This window comes from Bos indicus, chromosome 21, assembly GCF_029378745.1.
Source record: "Bos indicus isolate NIAB-ARS_2022 breed Sahiwal x Tharparkar chromosome 21, NIAB-ARS_B.indTharparkar_mat_pri_1.0, whole genome shotgun sequence".
Classification (NCBI taxonomy): Eukaryota; Metazoa; Chordata; class Mammalia; order Artiodactyla; family Bovidae; genus Bos; species Bos indicus.
The window spans coordinates 24,579,100-24,597,536 of record NC_091780.1 but is presented as its reverse complement, the minus strand read 5'-3'; the positions used below and the strand labels follow the sequence as shown (position 1 = coordinate 24,597,536).

At 38.4% G+C, this 18,437-nt stretch overlaps 1 protein-coding gene across 8 annotated transcripts in view; it reads left to right on the top strand.

Moving 5' to 3' along the window:
* The window catches only part of ADAMTSL3 (ADAMTS like 3), a 380,959-nt gene that overhangs the window by 196,669 nt on the left and 165,853 nt on the right, over positions 1-18,437 (top strand). For all 8 annotated transcript variants that reach the window (XR_011562580.1, XR_011562581.1, XM_070775206.1 and 5 more), the window contains one exon: positions 7,138-7,295. Coding sequence is in view for 6 of the 8 variants with exons in the window: in XM_070775206.1 (XP_070631307.1) it covers positions 7,138-7,295 (158 nt within the window). In the remaining 2 variants the exon portion in view is untranslated. The remainder of the gene's footprint in view (positions 1-7,137; positions 7,296-18,437) is intronic.

The window sequence follows — 18,437 nt, the reverse complement described above, 5'->3', positions numbered from 1 at the left end:
TCTCCAACACCACAGTTCAAAGCATCAATTCTTCAGTGCTCAGCCTTCTTCACAGTCCAACTCTCACATCCATACATGACCACAGGAAAAACCAGAGCCTTGACTAGATGGACCTTTGTTGGCAAAGTAATGTCTCTGCTTTTGAATATGCTATCTAGATTTGTCATAACTTTCCTTCCAAGGAGTAAGCGTCTTTTAATTTCATGGCTGCAGTCACCATCTGCAGTGATTTTGGAGCCCAGAAAAAATAAAGTCTGACACTGTTTCCACTGTTTCCCCATCTATTTCCCATGAAGTGGTGGGACCAGATGCCATCATCTTTGTTTTCTGAATGTTGAGCTTTAAGCCAACTTTTTCACTCTCCTCTTGCACTTTTATCAAGAGGTTTTTTAGTTCCTCTTCACTTTCTGCCATAAGGGTGGTGTCATCTGCATATCTGAGGTTATTGATATTTCTACTGGCAATCTTGATTCCAGCTTGTGCTTCTTCCAGACCAGCATTTCTCATGATGTACTCTGCATAGAAGTTAAATAAGCAGGGTGACAATATACAGCCTTGACATACTCCTTTTCCTATTTGGAACTAGTCTGTTGTTCCATGTCCAGTTCTAACTGTTGCTTCCTGACCTGTATATAGGTTTCTCAAGAGGCAGGTCAGATGGTCTGGTATTCCCATCTCTTGAAGAATTTTCCACAGTTTATTGTGATCCATACAGTCAAAGGCTTTGGCATAGTCAATAAGGCAGAAATAGATGTTTTTCTGGAACTCTCTTGCTTTTTTGATGATCCAGCGGATGTTGGCAATTTGATCTCTGCTTCCTCTGCCTTTTCTAAAACCAGCTTGAACATCTGGAAGTTCACGGTTCACGTATTGCTGAAGCCTAGCTTGGATATTCATAGCAGTATAATTCATAATAGCCAAGATGTGAAAACAGCCCAGATATCCATTAACAGATGAATGGGTAAATAAAATGTGGCGTATGTAGAATATTATTTGACTATAACAAAGAATGAAGTCCCTGACATGTGCTACAATAGATGTTTCTGTGCTCAGTCATGTTCGAGTCTTTGTGACCCTGTGGACTGTAGCCTACCAGGCTCCTCTGTGCATGGGATTCTCCAGGCAAGAATACTGGAGTGGGCTACCATTTCCTACTCCAGAGGAACTTCCCTACTTAAAAATGGAACCCAAGTCTCTTATATCTCCTGCATTGGCAGGCAAGTTCTTTATGACTAACGCCACGGGAAGCCTGCTACAATAGATACGATATTTGAAAACATTGTGCTAAGTGAAAGAAGTCAGTCACAAAAAGGCCACGTATTATTACTATATGATTGTCTTTATATAAAGTGTCCAGTGTAAGCAAATCTAAGGAGACAGAAAGTTGGTTGGCACTTGCGTAGGGCGAGGGTGAGTTGGGTTGGTGGCAGGTCTGGGGACTGTTAATGGATATGGGGTTTCTTTGGAGAACTGGTGTCAAAAATGTGCTAAACTTAGATTGTGGTGATGGTTTCACAATTCTGTGAATATGCTGAAACCACAAAACTATATTTTAAATGAGTGAATTTTATGGCATGTGAATTTTACAGCATATCAATAAGATATTTTAGAAAATAAAAATATGCAAAGCCTGGGCCTGATTTTCTCATGATACTAAAGACAGTTCTTTAAAATTCATCTCTAAAGAGAGCTTAATAAGCTCAAAAAACAGAATAAGTAGGCAGTAAACAGGTTTAGTAAAGATAAATACTTTGAGGTAAACTACTCATTTATATACATACCTGTTCTGGCATATTAAATATAACTTTAATACTCAAGACTGGCACTGTCCCAAGAACAGAGCTCAAAAATATTCCCATTTCTCCAAAGGTGGTAAGATCTCTTGCTTGGAGTATTTCTCCGTCTGAATATTCTCAAAACTGGCTCAGAAGTGTTTCTGAAAGTTGCCTTTCTCTGCCAGTGAAGAGACTGAACTGGCTTCATCTACAAAGGAATTAGTTAGCATTTCTTAACATCTTAATGTAGATGTGGCTTTATTTTCTTGATTTGTACAAGTGTTTTCTTAATTTTATTCCAAAGATATAGTCCTGAAATCAAGCTGACTTTGCAGTAATAAATCATTCTTTTTAAGATCTGTATTAAGTGCCACCCTCCAAAAGGCTACATCATTAAAAACTGAGGACACTCAGTAACATGTTAATCTCTTTGCTGTGGAATTTAATTACAGAATATCCATCTTACATATTGCCTCAAGGTGATTAGAGCCTGAATTTCCAGTCCTTTTGCAAGCTTGGCCTCAGTATTATATCAAGCACACAGCTCCAGATTTCCCTAAAATTTCAAAAATGGAAATAATAAGAGGGTTATTGCAAAAGGGATTTTATTGAATCAAAACCTCAACATGAAATATGTTGACTGGCAATAAACTGGAGAAGGCAAGATGCCATAAACTGAAAACCTCCATTATTGATTATAAAAATTGTTTTTTTTTTTTTTTTTTTTTGGTCCTCTAAATGCTGTCTGATGACCATATACAGTAAGTTCCTTTCATACAAACAAGGTCCATCCTAAGAGTGTTTTGTAAGTCCAACAAAGTTACCCTAGGTACGCAACTAACACAATTGACTACACTGTACCAGCTACATCACTGCTATTTTATGCTTGCTTCTGGACATCCTGGGCTTGAAATAAAGATGCTGTACTGCTCTACTTGCACACAGCATGATCACTTGTAGAGGATGCACACATTTGACGATGTATGCCAGACATGTGAACTAACTTATTGATTGGACATGTGAACACACATTCTGATCTCTGAAAGTTTGCAACTTGAAGGTTTATATTTAGGGGACTCACTGTATAGAGACGTATAAATATAAGCTTGAGCATAATGACTCATCAAAGGAAATGGATGCTGAGTAAAGTGTGCATACACTATAAAATACAACTCGAAGCATAAGTTTGATGTATTTATAACCAAGGCAGCCATGCTAAATGCTCATTACATGTTTACCTAACAATACTTTGTGGTCTTCTTAGAATTTGAGACCTCTTGGGATAATTAGCATGACCCTGTCTCTTTCAAAAGAAGCCTGGACTGATACTTCTCAGGGCAGGCCTTTCAGCTAAAGCAGTTAGGAGCATTCATCATCTTTCTAGTCATTTCTTTTAAAAATAACTAATATGGATCAAAATATGTAAAGGTACTATTATAGACTTGAGTTGTGAAGATTTGGGGATAAAAGAGCATCTTGGTTTCTGATCCTCTTTTTTTTCTTCCTGGTATGTAATTTTATTTATTCTTACGACAACACAACTTCGTTCTTCAGATTAAGCAGCAGAGGATAAGGGGATTTCCAATATATGTCTTTGTTAAGCCAGCTAACAAATGCCAAAGCTTGTTTGTATCTTTCTTTAAGATTTCATGTAAGCGATATCATAGGATATTTCTCTTTCATCTATTTGACTATGCATAGCATCTCTTCCTTGACTCTTGTCTGCAACCCCAGTCATTTAAGCCTGAAGAGGAGAAAGAAGGCAGCAGTGGCAGCAGGAAAAGAGGCTGTTATCCTCTGCCTTTCTCAGTGTGGGAGCATTTATACATCTCCTGGGGTCTTTACCCAGCACTAGCTGTCCTACTATAGGAATGCAGAGGGTCCTTGAGAGCTCTGAGGATTGAAGGGCTGTGAGTGCAGTTCTCATGAGCTGTGGATTGCACATCACAGTGTAAGCCTGCAGCACATTCACCAGGTGTTGGACCTTAATTTGAAAAAATAGCACTGAAACCTGTACAGTGCCACATGTAGAATGGATGACAAATGTGGGTTTGATACGTGAAGCACCCAGGGCACTCTGGGACAGCCTGGAGGGATAGGGTGGGGAGGAGGTGGGGGGCGGTGATTCAGGATGGGGGGCACATATTTACTTACGGCTGATTCATGTTGATATATGGCAAAAACCATCACAAGATTGTAATTATCCTCCAATTTAAATAAATAAATAATTAATTAAAAAAAACAACTTAAAAAACATATCCATAAATCAACACATTGTCTGAATTGTTGATTTTCAAAAACCCCTTTCTGCCAATTACTTTTAAGAGGCATAGGCACTAAGGAGAAGCAAGTTTATCCCCCATAAAAATGATGACTTCTGAAGAACAACACTGGCCTCTGCTTCACTGTGAATTCATCACAGTGGCCTTGTTAATCCGAAGTGTCAGCAGTGTTGGGATCCACAAACCGTCAAAAGGTGGCTTCATCAGAGAGCTTCCCTTAGCTTTATTGACCACCCATTTCTGAATCAAGTCATGCAGTTGATGTCAGGGCACCTGCTTTTGACCTCCTGTGTATGCAGCCAGGGTTTGTGACCCAGAGAGTGGGAAACCTTTTGAAATAATTGGAATAAAGATATTTTATGAGAAGTGGAGGAGAGGAGTAGTTTGGGTAATTCACATGCACTTGAAAACTGGTTTTGCACCTTGTATTCTCACATCTTCATCACTAAAGATCTTGGACACCATTGAAGTTAATAGAATGGACTCAGAATCAAAAACCAAAACCTCAAGGACTTCCCTGGTGGTCTGGTGGTTAAGACTCAGCATTACCAATGCAGGGACCATGGGTTCAGTCCCTGGTTGGGGAACTAAGGTCCCATATGCTGTATGGCATGGCCTAAAAATAAATGAAAACAAAAGAACAACAAAATGTCATGAAAAAAAAAATTAAAGGAGGCAGAAAATGCAGTAGATACTTGCATGTGTGTGTGCTAAGTCACTTCAGTTGTGTCCAACTCTGTGACCCTATGCTCATCTGTCCATCAGATTCTCCAGACAAGAATACTGGAGTGGGTTGCCATGCTCTCCTCTAGGGGATCTTCCCAACCCAAGGATCAGATCGAACACAAGTCTCTTTTATCTCCTGCATTGGCAAGCGGGTTCTTTACCACTAGCACCACATGGGAAGCCCAAGTAGATAATTAAATAAACATTAAAAACAATGAAAACCAAATGAAGAAATGGTTCAAAAGATAGATGTCATGTTGGTCTTCCCTTCCCCCTAGATCGCCTTTCCAGATTCTGACCCCCACCCCCCTCCCCGCCACCGCCGCAGCCATAACTCTGCAACCAGATGGAGCTTGGCAAGCTGTGATGCAGAAGGTCAGCTCAGTGGTAAAACAATCACTGCCCCAACACAGCCGCCGAATCCATCGGACACTACTTGAATTTAATCAAGTCCCTTCAGGCTCAATTTCCATCTAGAAACTTGGTGTTTTGTATGCCTTCTTCTTTGTAGTGATGGATTTTGCCCAACTTTATATCATGTTTTGATATTACCTGAATGCTCATGATTTTTTCCTCCTTTAATTTCAAGGTCTAATTCATCCAGTGTAGGGCCCTCTTACCATCTCTAGTTTCCCCATCTCATTTTTACTGACAACTCGCTTTATAGCATTCAGTTTTATATCTTCATTGGAACTAGGAAATGAATTTAATCTCACACTTTCCAAAAATCTATTGCAGTCACGGAGATCAGGGCCAAAGTGGTTGGGGTTTTGTGTGCCTGAGAGTAGCCAGAATTATTCTTTGACCGCTAATGACTCCTGCAGATCAAGGAGCCTGTGTCCAGTCTTTGAATTTTCCCAGAAAAGTTCCCAGCCTGCCTGTCAGGGATAATCAGGGATGTCTCCTAATGCCTGTTACACAGTCTGTCCAGGGCACTTGAATTCCTGCAGCTATTCCAGTGGCAGAGAGAAATCAGCAAAAAAAAAAAAAAACTGCCAAAGCACAGCAGCATGTGGGTTGCAGCCTCTTAAAACCAGATCATTTTGTTGCTTTTTATTAGATTGAATGGAGTTGTAGTTCTGTTGTGTCCTTTGTTCGAGATGGTTAAAGAACCACAGGATACCAGTGAGTCAAGTATAGATTTCAGAGAAGAGGATCTGGGAGATTGTCTGCTCTGACTCCTCATTTTAGAAATAGGCCATAAAAAGCCAAGGCAGTGAGTTAGGAGTAGAGCTGGAGCCAGAAGTGCAGGTGAATCAGCTCCACTAAGTATGGGAACATTTATAAAATGAAAAAAAAAAAAAAAAAAAGGAAAGGGAAAGAAAGAAATCATTTAAATAAAGTAGTGTTATTTTGGTTAAACCATCAGCAGTGTTTTTTTAGAGATCCGAAAGAACTAGTATTCATTTAAAAGCCAATGGGAGGGACGTCCTTGATGATCCAGTGGTTGAGATTCTGTGTTTCCACTGCAGGGAGCATGGGTTCCGTCCCTGGTCGTGGAACTAAGATACTGCATGCCTTGTGACGGGGAAAAAATAAATAAATTTTGAAAAAAAAGCCACTGTGACTAAAGAGGTGACACATGAGAGAGATCTTTGTGCTGATATCATAGTTCTGTGTTTTGGTTGTAGTGATGTGTGACAAAATCGCACAGGACTATACGCATACATTGTACTGGTGTCTGTTTCCTAGTTTTTATATTGTATTATCATTGGATAAGATATAACCATTCCATTGGGTAAAACTGAAAGGTATACAGGACCTCTTCACTACTTTTGCAACTTCCTGTGAATCTATAATTATTTCAAAATAAAAAAATCTCAAAGCAAATTCAAATTTTATTGTAGTTTAGTAAAGTCTAGGCGTATGATCTGAAGGGGTGAGAAAATTAGTAACATACCTTTAAGTAATAACTACATCATGAAAAAATATAGAGAGAAGTAAATATAGAGAGAAGTTTTCTTCTTGCCTTTATGACTTCAAAGAGTTGAGTAGACCTTACTGGAGCTAGCAATCTTGTTTGTTCCTTTTTATAGACAGCTAAAAAGATCCCCTGGAGGAGGGCATGGCAACCAACTTCAGTATTCTTGCCTGGAGAATCCCATGGACAGAGGAGCCTGGTGGACTACAGTCCATAGAGCTGCACAGAGTCAGACACTACTAAAGCAACTTAGCATGCACACACAAAAAGCTTCTATATTTATTTCACCAATTTGAATCAGTGTTTGTAAACCAAGTGGATATACTGATGTTGTGTTGATATCAGATGCAATTACATGTACTAAAATTAAAATATCTTTTGAAATGAAATGCTTTTAAGATACTTTCATTAAAACTTTATTTTTAAATTTTAGTTATTGAATCAAAAACACTTCAAGGAAGCAAAGGAGAGCACAGCTTTAACAGCCCTGGAGTTTTTGTTGTAGAAAACACAACAGTGGAATTTCAGAAGGGCTCAGAGAGGCAAACCTTTAAGATTCCAGGACCTCTGATGGCTGATTTCATCTTCAAGGTAGGACGAGTCTCTTCATAAAATGTCATGCATCAGGGGCCCAGCATATCTTGAATTTGAAAAAGAACAAGTTTGTTTGGTTGGCAGCGAGGGCATGTGTCATTAATATTTTCACCTTGACAGTCAGTTCTTAAAAATCATTCAACTCTCTCAAGGTTCTGTTCCTCAACCCTAATAGTTAAGAAACAAACTTCATTTTTATAGGGAATGATTGTTCTGAATTTGTAGTCTCTGGTTGCTGTGTTCAGTTTAAAACCTCTGGATGGAGTTCAGTGAGAATGGTCCGTGGTTAAATGCTCCATGTCTTAAACCATGACTCTTCTGTTGCTCTCCTTGCAAAGCAGAGCAGAGAAGACAGAGGCCCCTCCCTTACCTTCCTTTCCTGTTTCCTCAGTAATGTCTCATCATGAGCACTTGTCTGGACCCCTGTCACGAGGTCCCCTCACAAGAACTCTTCTTTCCTGTGACCAGGGCTCTGTGTCCCCTCTCTCGGGTAAATCGGGGGCATCTTCTTTCACTCAGAGGACGTGAAATGCAGTGGCCAATGTATTTCCAAGGTGACACAATCTGAAATTCTTCTGATACAACCAAAAATACCTAAGACATGCAGAAAGGGGTGTTTCAGTGGATGGTTTTGTCCTATCTATCCCTTTTGGGAAACTCATTCAAAATGGAAAGGGAAGAAAGACAAGAGCTCCAATTGCCAGGAATATATTTATCTGTGAGAAGACCCAGTGCCTTCTAAAGAACTGTTCTATGTTAAATTGTCAAAGTTTCATCAAAGCATTGGTTGTACCAGCAGAGAAAAATGTTTGGAGTTGGAGGAGAGTTGCAAACTGCTGTCCTGTTTGCAAAGTCAGCCTCCAGTGTGACCAGCCAAGTGTCAGTCTGGGTGGATTTGTTGTTTTGAAACTTTGGGTTTTAAATTGTCAACCTTTAAAAAAAATCAAGAGATTTTAACATTATAATACCAGTGTTCTTTTTTTCCCTGCTTCACTTTAAAAATGGGAAGGTCTGACCACCAGCTTGCGTTCCACCGTGGTGATAATTGGCTGCAGCTGGGTAACAGCTGCCTTCTCCTCAGGGCACACGTCCTCATTTGCCATGGTCCACACTGGGCCCTTGTGTGATCCTGACGTTGAAGGTATAGACATATAATAGACGTTTAAGTTGCCACTCCGGGACATCACTTGCCATTTCTAGACATTGAAGTGACTTTTGTGTCAGACCCTTGAAGCGTCAACCCAACATCGTTCCTTGACAGCAGCGTTGGGAAAGTCTTCTGGGGAAGCCCTAACTGTCATCTCTCTTTCCTTCTATTCTCTCTCACCCATTGTTGTTCATAAATTCTGGACTTGGGTTGCTTCTCTTAAAGTTTTCCCATTAGATGCTAAAGTAGTAAAACCCACACACACAAACACAAACATACCTCTTAAAAAATTCTCTTTTCATTCCTACTCAGAAGATCTATATTCCTCTAAAGTCAATTTAGAGACCTCTGACCGAGTAGGAAACATTAGTACAGTGATGGGATGAGAAAAATAGCCACAAAGGTTAAAATTTTACGGTGCTGTTTGGTGAAGGTATTAACATGAAAAATGTGTTGTTTATTGACCTCATGCATAAACACACATACACATCTAAACTATTTACTTTGAGTGTGTCTGTATACACACACATGTACATATATGAAAATATGTATGTCTGTGTGTATATACATTTTTTTAAGATTTGAGAGGATATATTCCAAACTGAAAACACTGAGGAAATAGTGGCTATTTTAGAGGGTATCAGTGTTTTGGGGGAGTGATTTTAGTTTTACTTATAATATTCTAAAATTTAATTCTTAGAAATACAGTCATATGTTATATGTGTAGTTAAAATTGGGCTTCCCCTGGTCGCCTAAGTGTTTAAAAAAAAAAATCCACCTGCCAATGCAGGAAACATGGGTTCGATCCCTGGGTTGGGAAGATCTCCTGGAGAAGGAAATGGCAACCCTTTCCAGTATTCTTGCCTGGGAAATCCCATGGACAGAGGGGCCTGGAGAGCATGGGATCACAAAAATGTCAGACACAACTTAGCAATGGAAAAACAACACTCAAAAATTACTTTACACCTTTATGTCCAAATTATGTATTCACCTCTTAATAGAATGCATTTTAGCAGCATGTTGCCACTGTTTGAACTTGTACTCAGTCTTCTATTTTCCTGTCTCTTGAGTTCTAGTTTTCTCAGATTTAATAAACAATTCTGGGTTTTAACTTCAATTTCTGGAAAGCTTTTGATCTCTCTTGACTACAGAGGTTTTTTAAAAAATATATATTATTCATCAAAGAGGGTGTTACACACAACTGTCTGACTCATGCATAAATAAAGCCTCACTTCCATGCCAAAACCATTTTCTTTCATGAATGTGGTATACTTAGTGGGACAGAATTTGGCAAATCAGAGATGCTGTGATGAAGCAAGAATAATTCTGATGGTTTTCCCTGACTTACAAGGTTGTCCAAATTCTGTGGGTTTCTAGGAAATATCCTTTTCCATGGGTTACTTTTTTTTTTTTTTTGGTCAGAGCACTGTAGTACTACCCAGCCTGTGTTGTTACTAAGATTGGAAACTCTGTTTCCATTCATCTCTCCTTGGCCTATGAGGCAATCAAGTAATGGCTCTCCTTTGAGTTGGAGGTTAAGAATGTGTGTGAGGTCCCTGATGATGATCAACCTTGTATTTCATTGTGTCTCTTTCCATTCCAATCAACTAAGAACAACAGCTGATCTTTAAAAAAAATAGCAAGAACTGGCTTCAACTGAGAGAATGTGAAAACCAGCCTACCCCACAGTTCAGTTCAGTTCAGATCAGTTGCTCGGTCACGTCTGAATCTTTGCGACCACATGGACTGCCGCACACCAGGCTTCCCTGTCCGTCACCAACTCCCCAGAGTCTGCTCAAACTCATGTCCATCGAGTCGATGATGCTATCCAACCACCTCAGCTTCTGTCATCCCGTTCTCCTCCTGCCTTCAGTCTTTCCCAGCATCAGGATCTTTTCCAATGAGTCTGTTCTTTGCATCAGTGGCCAACGTATTGGAGTTTCAGCTTCAGCATCAAGTCCTTCCAGTGAATATTCAGGACTGATTTCCTTTAGGATTGACTGGTTTGATCTTGCAGTCCAAGGGGCTCTCAAGAGTCTTCTCCAACACCACAGTTCAAAAGCATCAATTCTTCAGCACTCAGCTTTCTTCATGGTCCAGCTCTCACATCCATACATGCATAATGGATAAATCATGGATGCATGGACCTTTCTTGGCAAAGTAATGTCTCTGCTTTTTATATGCTGTCTAGGTTGGTCATAGCTTTTCTTCCAAGGAGCAAGCATCTTTTAATTTCATGGCTGCAGTTACCATCTGCAGTGATTTTAGAGCTGAAGGAAAAGTTTGTCACTGTTTCCACTGTTTCTCCATCTATTTGCCATGAAGTGAAGGGACTAGATGCCATGATCTTAGTTTTTTGAATGTTGAGTTTTAAGCCAACTTTTTCACTCTCCTCTTTCACTTTCATCAAGAAACTCTTCAGTTCCTCTTCACTTTCTGCCATAAGGGTGATGTCATCTTCATATCTGAGGTTATTGATATTTCTCCCGGCAATCTTGATTCCAGCTTGTGCTTCATCCAGCCCAGCGTTTCGCATGATGTACTTTGCATGTAAGTTGAATAAACAGGGTGACAATATACAGCCTTGATGTACCCCTTTCCCAATTGGGAACCAGTCTGTTGTTCCATGTCTGGTTCTAACTGTTGCTTCTTGACCTGCATGCAGATTTCTCAGGAGGCAGGTAAGGTGGTCTGGTAGTCCCATCTCTTTAAGAATTTTCCACAGTTTGTTGTGATCCACACAGTCAAAGACTTTGGTGTAGTCAATAAAGCAGATGTTTTCTGGAACTCTGTTGCTTTTTTCCTATGATCCAACGGATGTTGGCAATTTGATCTCTGATTCTTCTGCCTTTTCTAATCCAGCTTGAACATCTGGAAGTTCTTGGTCCACATACTGGTTCTCCAAGCCTGGCTTGGAGAATTTTGAGCATTACTTTGCTAGCATGTGAAATGAGTGCAATTGTGTGGTAGTTTGAACATTCTTTGGCATTGCCTTTCTTTGGGATTAGAATGAAAACTGACCTTTTCCAGTCCTGTGGCCACTGCTGAGTTTTCCAAATTTGCTGGCATATTGAGTGTAGCACTTTCACTGCATCATCTTTTTGGATTTGAAAGAGCTTAGCTAGAATTCCATCACCTCCATCACCTCTACCCCACAGAGTGCTGTTAATAATTTTGCTCAGTCCTGGGTGCACTGAAATACAAAGGCACACTTTGCATACAGTTCCTAGATTAGGCCTCATTTCATGGACGTCTCCGCTATCTCCAGGAGATAGTGAAGGACAGGGAAGCCTGTTGCACTGCTTCCATGGGGTCGCAAAGTGTCGGACTCACTTTAGCAACTGAACAACAGCAGCAACAACATGGACTTTTAATAAATGGAAGGTTGAAAACAACTATATTCTGATGTGATGAGTAAAATATGAAGGCATCCATGGCCTGCTGGATTCTTTTGTGGCTATTGTGCCGATTCTGAAATCTGGCAACTCACTGCACCAATTAGATGGAATTTCTTTTTTACTACTTTTTCAGAAGCTGTATTTTCTTGATTGGACCTTTCTTGAAAAAGTGCACTTTTTCTTCTTCCCAGTGGATTTCTCACTAAGCATCCTTATTTTCCTGAATGATCTATCTCTAGTGGATGACTCTTGTCACTCTGTTACTGAGTCACAGTATTTTGCATGTGAGCCCCTGAGATATTCTTATTTTGCTTCTGCAATATGTGTATGTGGCCACCATGTAGCAGTAGAGAGTCTCAAGCCTGTAGTTGATGCTGTGTGCTTTATTGGTTGGACCCTGAGGCGCTATCCTTTCAGTAAGAATTTACTGAGTATCTGTAAGGAGATGTTTGTGAATACCTGCTTTCAGTATATGTGTATGAGAATAATCTAGTTTCCATGGTTAACTATTTTAATAAAGATTGCTGGTGGCTTTTCCCCTCTTTAAAAAGTATGTGCCTCTTCAAGGAAAAAAAAAGTTTTCCTCATAGTCTGAAATCTTCCTTTTTATGTTAGTTGTCTATCTTTTTTTTTCTATTTGGATATTTTGTATTTCTGTAGAAAAATATTTTCTCATTTCTTTTTTTTAAATGTTTTTTATTGTGGTAAAATGAAAAATGTTTTTATTTCACCATATTTCACTGTACAGCTCAGTGGCACTAAGTACATTCGTGTTGGTTTTCAGCTGGGCAAGCCTTTGGCTCTGGTTTCCTCCAACCACAGCTCTGGATACTGTGTACGTTTTCTACTTACAAGGTCTGTCTTTTCTTTCTGGGGAGCTATGGCAGCTCATCTAACTTACCCAAGGATGAGAGGGTTTGATGTTTTCCTCTCTCTCAAAGAGAAGATTTTAGCCTTGCAGTGTGGTGCAGATGGTGGCTAAATCCCCATGTCCACATGTATTTCAAAACACAGCAGAACAGTTTTCAGAGTCAGTGCATGCATTCACTTCCTGAACCTAAAGTAACAAAGCACAGTAAACTGGGTGGCTTAAACAATAGCTGTTTATTGATCTCACAGTTTTGGAGGCTAGAAGTCCAAAATCAAGATGTGGGCAGGACTGGTTCCTTGAAAGGGATATGAAAGAGAATATGTTTATGCCTCTCTCCTCACTTCTTGAATCCTCAGCTTTTCTACCTTTTCTTTACATCACTTTGCTTCTGTGCATGTCCACATCTGTGCCCAAATGTCTCACTTTATATAATGTGAGACAGGCTGGGACCTGGAACCTTTCAGTGCAATGATTGCACGCCTCTCATGTGACAAAATACAAATAAATTATATGGGGCTAAAAATAACTGTGCATGCACAGTTGGGGCAGATTCTGGACAAAAGATCCAAAGAGACCGAAAAGCCCAACTGCCGCTTTTGAAGAGCCTGGAGCAAAAATGGGTGTCAGGAGCAAAACTGGGTGTCAGGAACAAAGGCAGAGTACTGAGCATGCCCCCTGCACACATCACTACCTAAGGGGTGGGCAAACCACCTAAGTCACCCCTCCAGTCTGACCCCCTGGACACACCCCTACCCTCACCCCATTTAAAGGATTGCGTCTTGCCCCCTCAGGGAGCTGGGGAATCTGTTGTTTGTTCTCTCTCCCACTGCTGCAGAAGGAGCTGCAATAAAGACTTGCCTAAATTTTTTATATTGCCTCTGATCAATTTCTATTGATCAAGGAGGCCAAGAACCCTGGTCGGTAACATAAGGACACCAGTCACACTGGGTTGGGCCCATCCTAATGACCTCATCTTGGCTTTACTAGACCTGCAAAAACCCTATTTCCAAATAAGATCATTTCTGAGGTTCTGTGAGTTTGAACTTCAACGTAACTTTTTGTGGGGGATACAGTTCAGTGTCTAACAGAAAATAAAAGTTACCTATCTCATCACTCCTCTTGGTCAGAATTCCATCTCATTTTAAGTGTGTGCCGTGAATCACAGAGGTAGAAACGTTTGCAATTTATTATTTTTTTGAAAAGTGTCCAGTTCATCTAATTTTTCTAATTTAACTTTTGAAATGTAATCATAGCCTTCCTTTATTACTAAACAAAACAGCAACAAAAAACAAACTCACCTGTACCTATGTCTTTTTCATTCCTAAACATGTTCTCTGGTTCCTTGTCTAATTTTTGTTTGTTCAAACCATTCAAAGGCTTGTCTCTGAGGTATCTAAGAACTAGATTTTAGTCTTATTAACTCTCAGAGTTTATAAAGAATTCTATTCATGTAAATTTTAGTTTTTGTTTCTTTTCTCTTTACATGGGTTTTATCTTGGTATTATATTTTTAATTTCTAGAGTTAAATTCTTAATTCATTTTCAACTTGTGTTCTCCATTAAATGTATTTATGGCTACCAGTCCCCATACAGAAGTTCTTAATTTTGTTGTGCTATAGGTTGTTAATTTTAAACTTTATGTGTAAGCTATTTGTATCCTGGCTAGAAAATCTTTGCTTTATTCTGGATCATAAAAATATTATTGTATATTTTTGTCTAGAAACATTACTATTTTACCTTTCACACTGAGAGCTATATACTAGAATTGATACTTGTATATGAAGTAGAATCAGTATCTTTTTCCCCATGACTATCCAGTTGAGCCAAAACCATTAGGTGGAAAAGACAATCCTTTCCCCATCTATCTTAAATTCCAAACTATATATGTGTGGCCCTATTTTTACACTCTCTTCTGAACGATTCATCTATATGCAGCAATACCATTGTGATTTAATTACTGTAACATTAGAACAAGTCAATATCTGGCAGTGTAATTTCTTCAGCTTTGTTCTTGAAGACTATCTTTGATATTCTTGCCTTCTTCCCTTTCCATGTCAACTTTGAAATATGCTTCTAAACTTTTATTCTGCTGATTTTGATTTGAATTGCTTTGAAATCTGTAGGTCAATTTGGAGAAAATTCACCTTCCAATATTGTCTTCCAGTCCATAAATATGGTATATTCATCCGTTTATTTAGTTCTTTTGAAATTCTTCTCAATAATGGTTATAATTTTCAGTGTGTGTGTTTTGCATATTTTTTATTAATTTCCAAATATTTGATTATTATTTTGATGCTATTGTAAATGTTTTAAATTTTTTTCTATTTGTTTTCTGCTGGAGAATGAAAATCTAACTGGTTTTTATATACTGACATTATATTCTCACTGCATTCACATGTTAATACTAATAGTTTGTGAATTCTTTTGGATTATGTACATACACAATTATGACACCCACAAATAATGAGTTTGGTTTCTTCTTTTCCAATTGTTGTATACTTTAAAGAAATTTTCTTGGATTGTTGTTATTGTTCACTCACTAAGTCATGTCCTAGTCTTTGAGACCCCATGACTGCATGCAGCATGCCAGGCTTCCCTGTCCTTCCCTATTTCCTGGAGTTTGCTGAGATTCATGTTCACTGAGTCAGTGATGCTATCTAACCATCTTATCCTCTGCCAACCTCTTTTCCTCTTGCCCTCAGTTTTTCCCAGCATCAGGTTCTTTTCCAAAGATTTGGCTCTTTGCATCAGGTGGCAAGTATTGGAGCTTTCTTGCATTACTTAGGACATTTGTACAATGTGCAATAGAAGTAGTGATTATGTTTTTTTCTTTCTTTCCTTTTAATATAGTGAACTACATTGATTTGGGGATGTTAAACTGATCTTACCGTCCTGTAATAAACTATAAAATACATTGAGAAATACTTCCTCTATTCTGTAACAGTTTGTGCAAGTTTGCTGTTATCTAATTAGTCAGATGTTTGATTTCCTTATGTGTCAGTTTTGTTTCAAGGAACCTGTCTATTTCAACTAGCTTTTTGAAAGTTATTGACATAGTTTTTTTTTTTATAGTATTGTCTTATTTCTTCCATTATGTAGAGAATCTGTGGTGAGTCTCATTCCTAACATTGATTATTTGTCCCTACTCTTTTTTTTAATCATTCATGTTGGAGGGCTTTCAATTTTATTAAACTTTTCAGAGAAACACTGTTCGGGTTTATAAGCCACTAATATGCAATTTAATCCTCATATCATTAATGTCTGCTTTTGTCTTTATTATTACCATCTCTGTACTTTCTCTGGATCCAATATGCTTTTCTTTTTCTAATTTTTTAAATGGATGGTTAGATCAGTGATTTTTCATCCAATTTTTCCATAACATACAATTTTAACTCTATAAATTTCCCTCAAAGCATGCCTTAAAGTTCATTCCACAAAGCTTAATATGAAATCTTTCCCTTCATCATTCAGTTAAATTGTATTATAATTTTCATAGTGATATATTATTTGACTTATAGTATATTTACAAGTGTAGTGTCCAAATATGTCAGAATTTTCAAGAAATCACATCATTTTATACCTTAATTCTACTGTAGTCAGAGAACATTATATCATTTCAATGTTTCAAAATTTGTGAAAACAATTTGTGGCAAATTTTGGAAGAGTATGCTATGTAGTCTTCTGTTGTTGGGCACAGTGTTCTACATATATCAATTAGGTCATGTTTATTAATGGTTTTATTCAAAAGTATAGCCTTACTGAATTTTATCTCCGTATTCTGTTGCCACAAGAGACCTGATAAAACTACCACTGTGACTGTGGAGGTGTCTGTATTGTTTCTATTCTTGTCAACTTGTGAATTACATATTTTGAAGCTTGGTGGTTAGGTACGCTAACTTTTAGAATCATTAGCTCTTGTAGTGACTTGACCTCTTTGTCATTGTGAAACTCTTTCTTGAAGATACCTCTCCACTGTCTTCTGGCTTCCATTTATTCTGTTGAGACATCAGCTGTCAGACTTATTTTTGTCCCTTAGAAGGTAATGTATCTTATTTGTCTGTTTTCAACCATTTTCTCTTGGTTTTTCATCAATTTGACTATGATGTAATTAGTAACTTTCTTCTGCTTGAGCTTCATGGTGCTTCGTGAATCTAAAAAACTCTTAACTTCTTAGACTCCTTAGAAGTCTTTTCTGACTCTGTAACCTCATCCCATCCCTGTAACTCTCCCTTCTTCCACACACATCTCCTGTCCGGAATTTTTCATTTGATAATTTTACAACTTTTTTACTGTTTTATAAGTAAGTACATCAAACTTTTCTTTTTCAGTCCGTTCTTATTTATATTTACTAATAAGCTTTACTGATCATTTCATCATTACTGCTTCCTGCATCTCATTACTTTCTTATGCATTTATATTAGTTCTTTTTCAGTATACCCTTAAGTAGTTTCTTTTTCTAGTCTTTGAGTGGTCAAGTTTCTGTCATTTTGTCTCTGAGGAAAACTTTAGTTCACCGATTACTGATTGTTAATTTGATCTTAGATTGTTCATAAGTTGACAACTGATCATTGATTGGTAGTGAATAATTTGGTTGTAGAATTCTAGATTAAAAACTATTGTCCCTCATCGTCTTAAAGGTGTTCGTTTTCTTGTATCCATTATTGCCTATGAGAAATCTGATGCCATTCTGATTCTCACTCCTTTGTAGGGAATCGTCTTTTTTCTGATGACTTTTAGAATTTCTCTTTGTCTTTGTTGTTGCATTTTTTTATGATGTCTGCTCAGAACTTTATGAATATTTTAGACTGAGTACTTCTGTCTTTCCCACATTGCACAGCTCATGGGCTCTTAGTTCCCGGACCTGGGATCAAACCTGCACCCCTCACAGTGGAAGCACAGAGTCTTAACCACTAGACTACCAGGGAAGTCCCTCTGTTCTTTCTCTTTAACTCCATGTAATACTGGCATTTCTGGTTCTGTTCCCCATAAGCTTAATCTTTGTTTTCCCTCTATTTTTCTTTTTGTGTTGCATTCCAGGACTTTTCATCAATTCACTCATTTGTTCAATCAGTAGAGAAGAAAAGAAAGAAGAAGGGAGAGGACTTGCTGAAATAAAATAATCTGAGAGTAAACTTATCTTTGTCTGTAACTGCCTTCTTATGCTCAGCGATGCACCTTCTCTCTGTTAACTAGACGCAGCAAGGCTCATATGCAAACACTGTAGATTTGTGTACGTTTTGAGTTTCTGTAATTGTGCTTTCAGAAGGCTCTGCTAAAAGATGCTTAGGGATGTTGTTATTAAAAATGTAAGATTCCTAAAATGTTCCATGTTGTAAGCAAACCCAGATTACATCTCAGTTCCTGTTCTCATAGAAATTAAAATCATATGTATCAGGAAGAAAAAATGTTAAACTAAAAACTCTGAAAAAAAATTGGTACAGATGAACTTATTTGCAAAGAAGGAATACATGAACGTAGAGAGCAAACTTACAGATACCAAGCAGGGAAGAGGAGGTAGGATGAATTGGAAGACTGGGATTGACATATATACACTGCTAAGTCACTTCAGTCGTGTCCAACTCTGTGTGACCCCATAGACGGCAGCCCACGAGGCTCCTGGAGTGGGTTGCCATTTCCTTCTCCAACATAAATACACTACTATGTATAAAATAGATAACAAATAGGAACTTACTATATATAGCACAGGGAAAATGCTCTGTGATG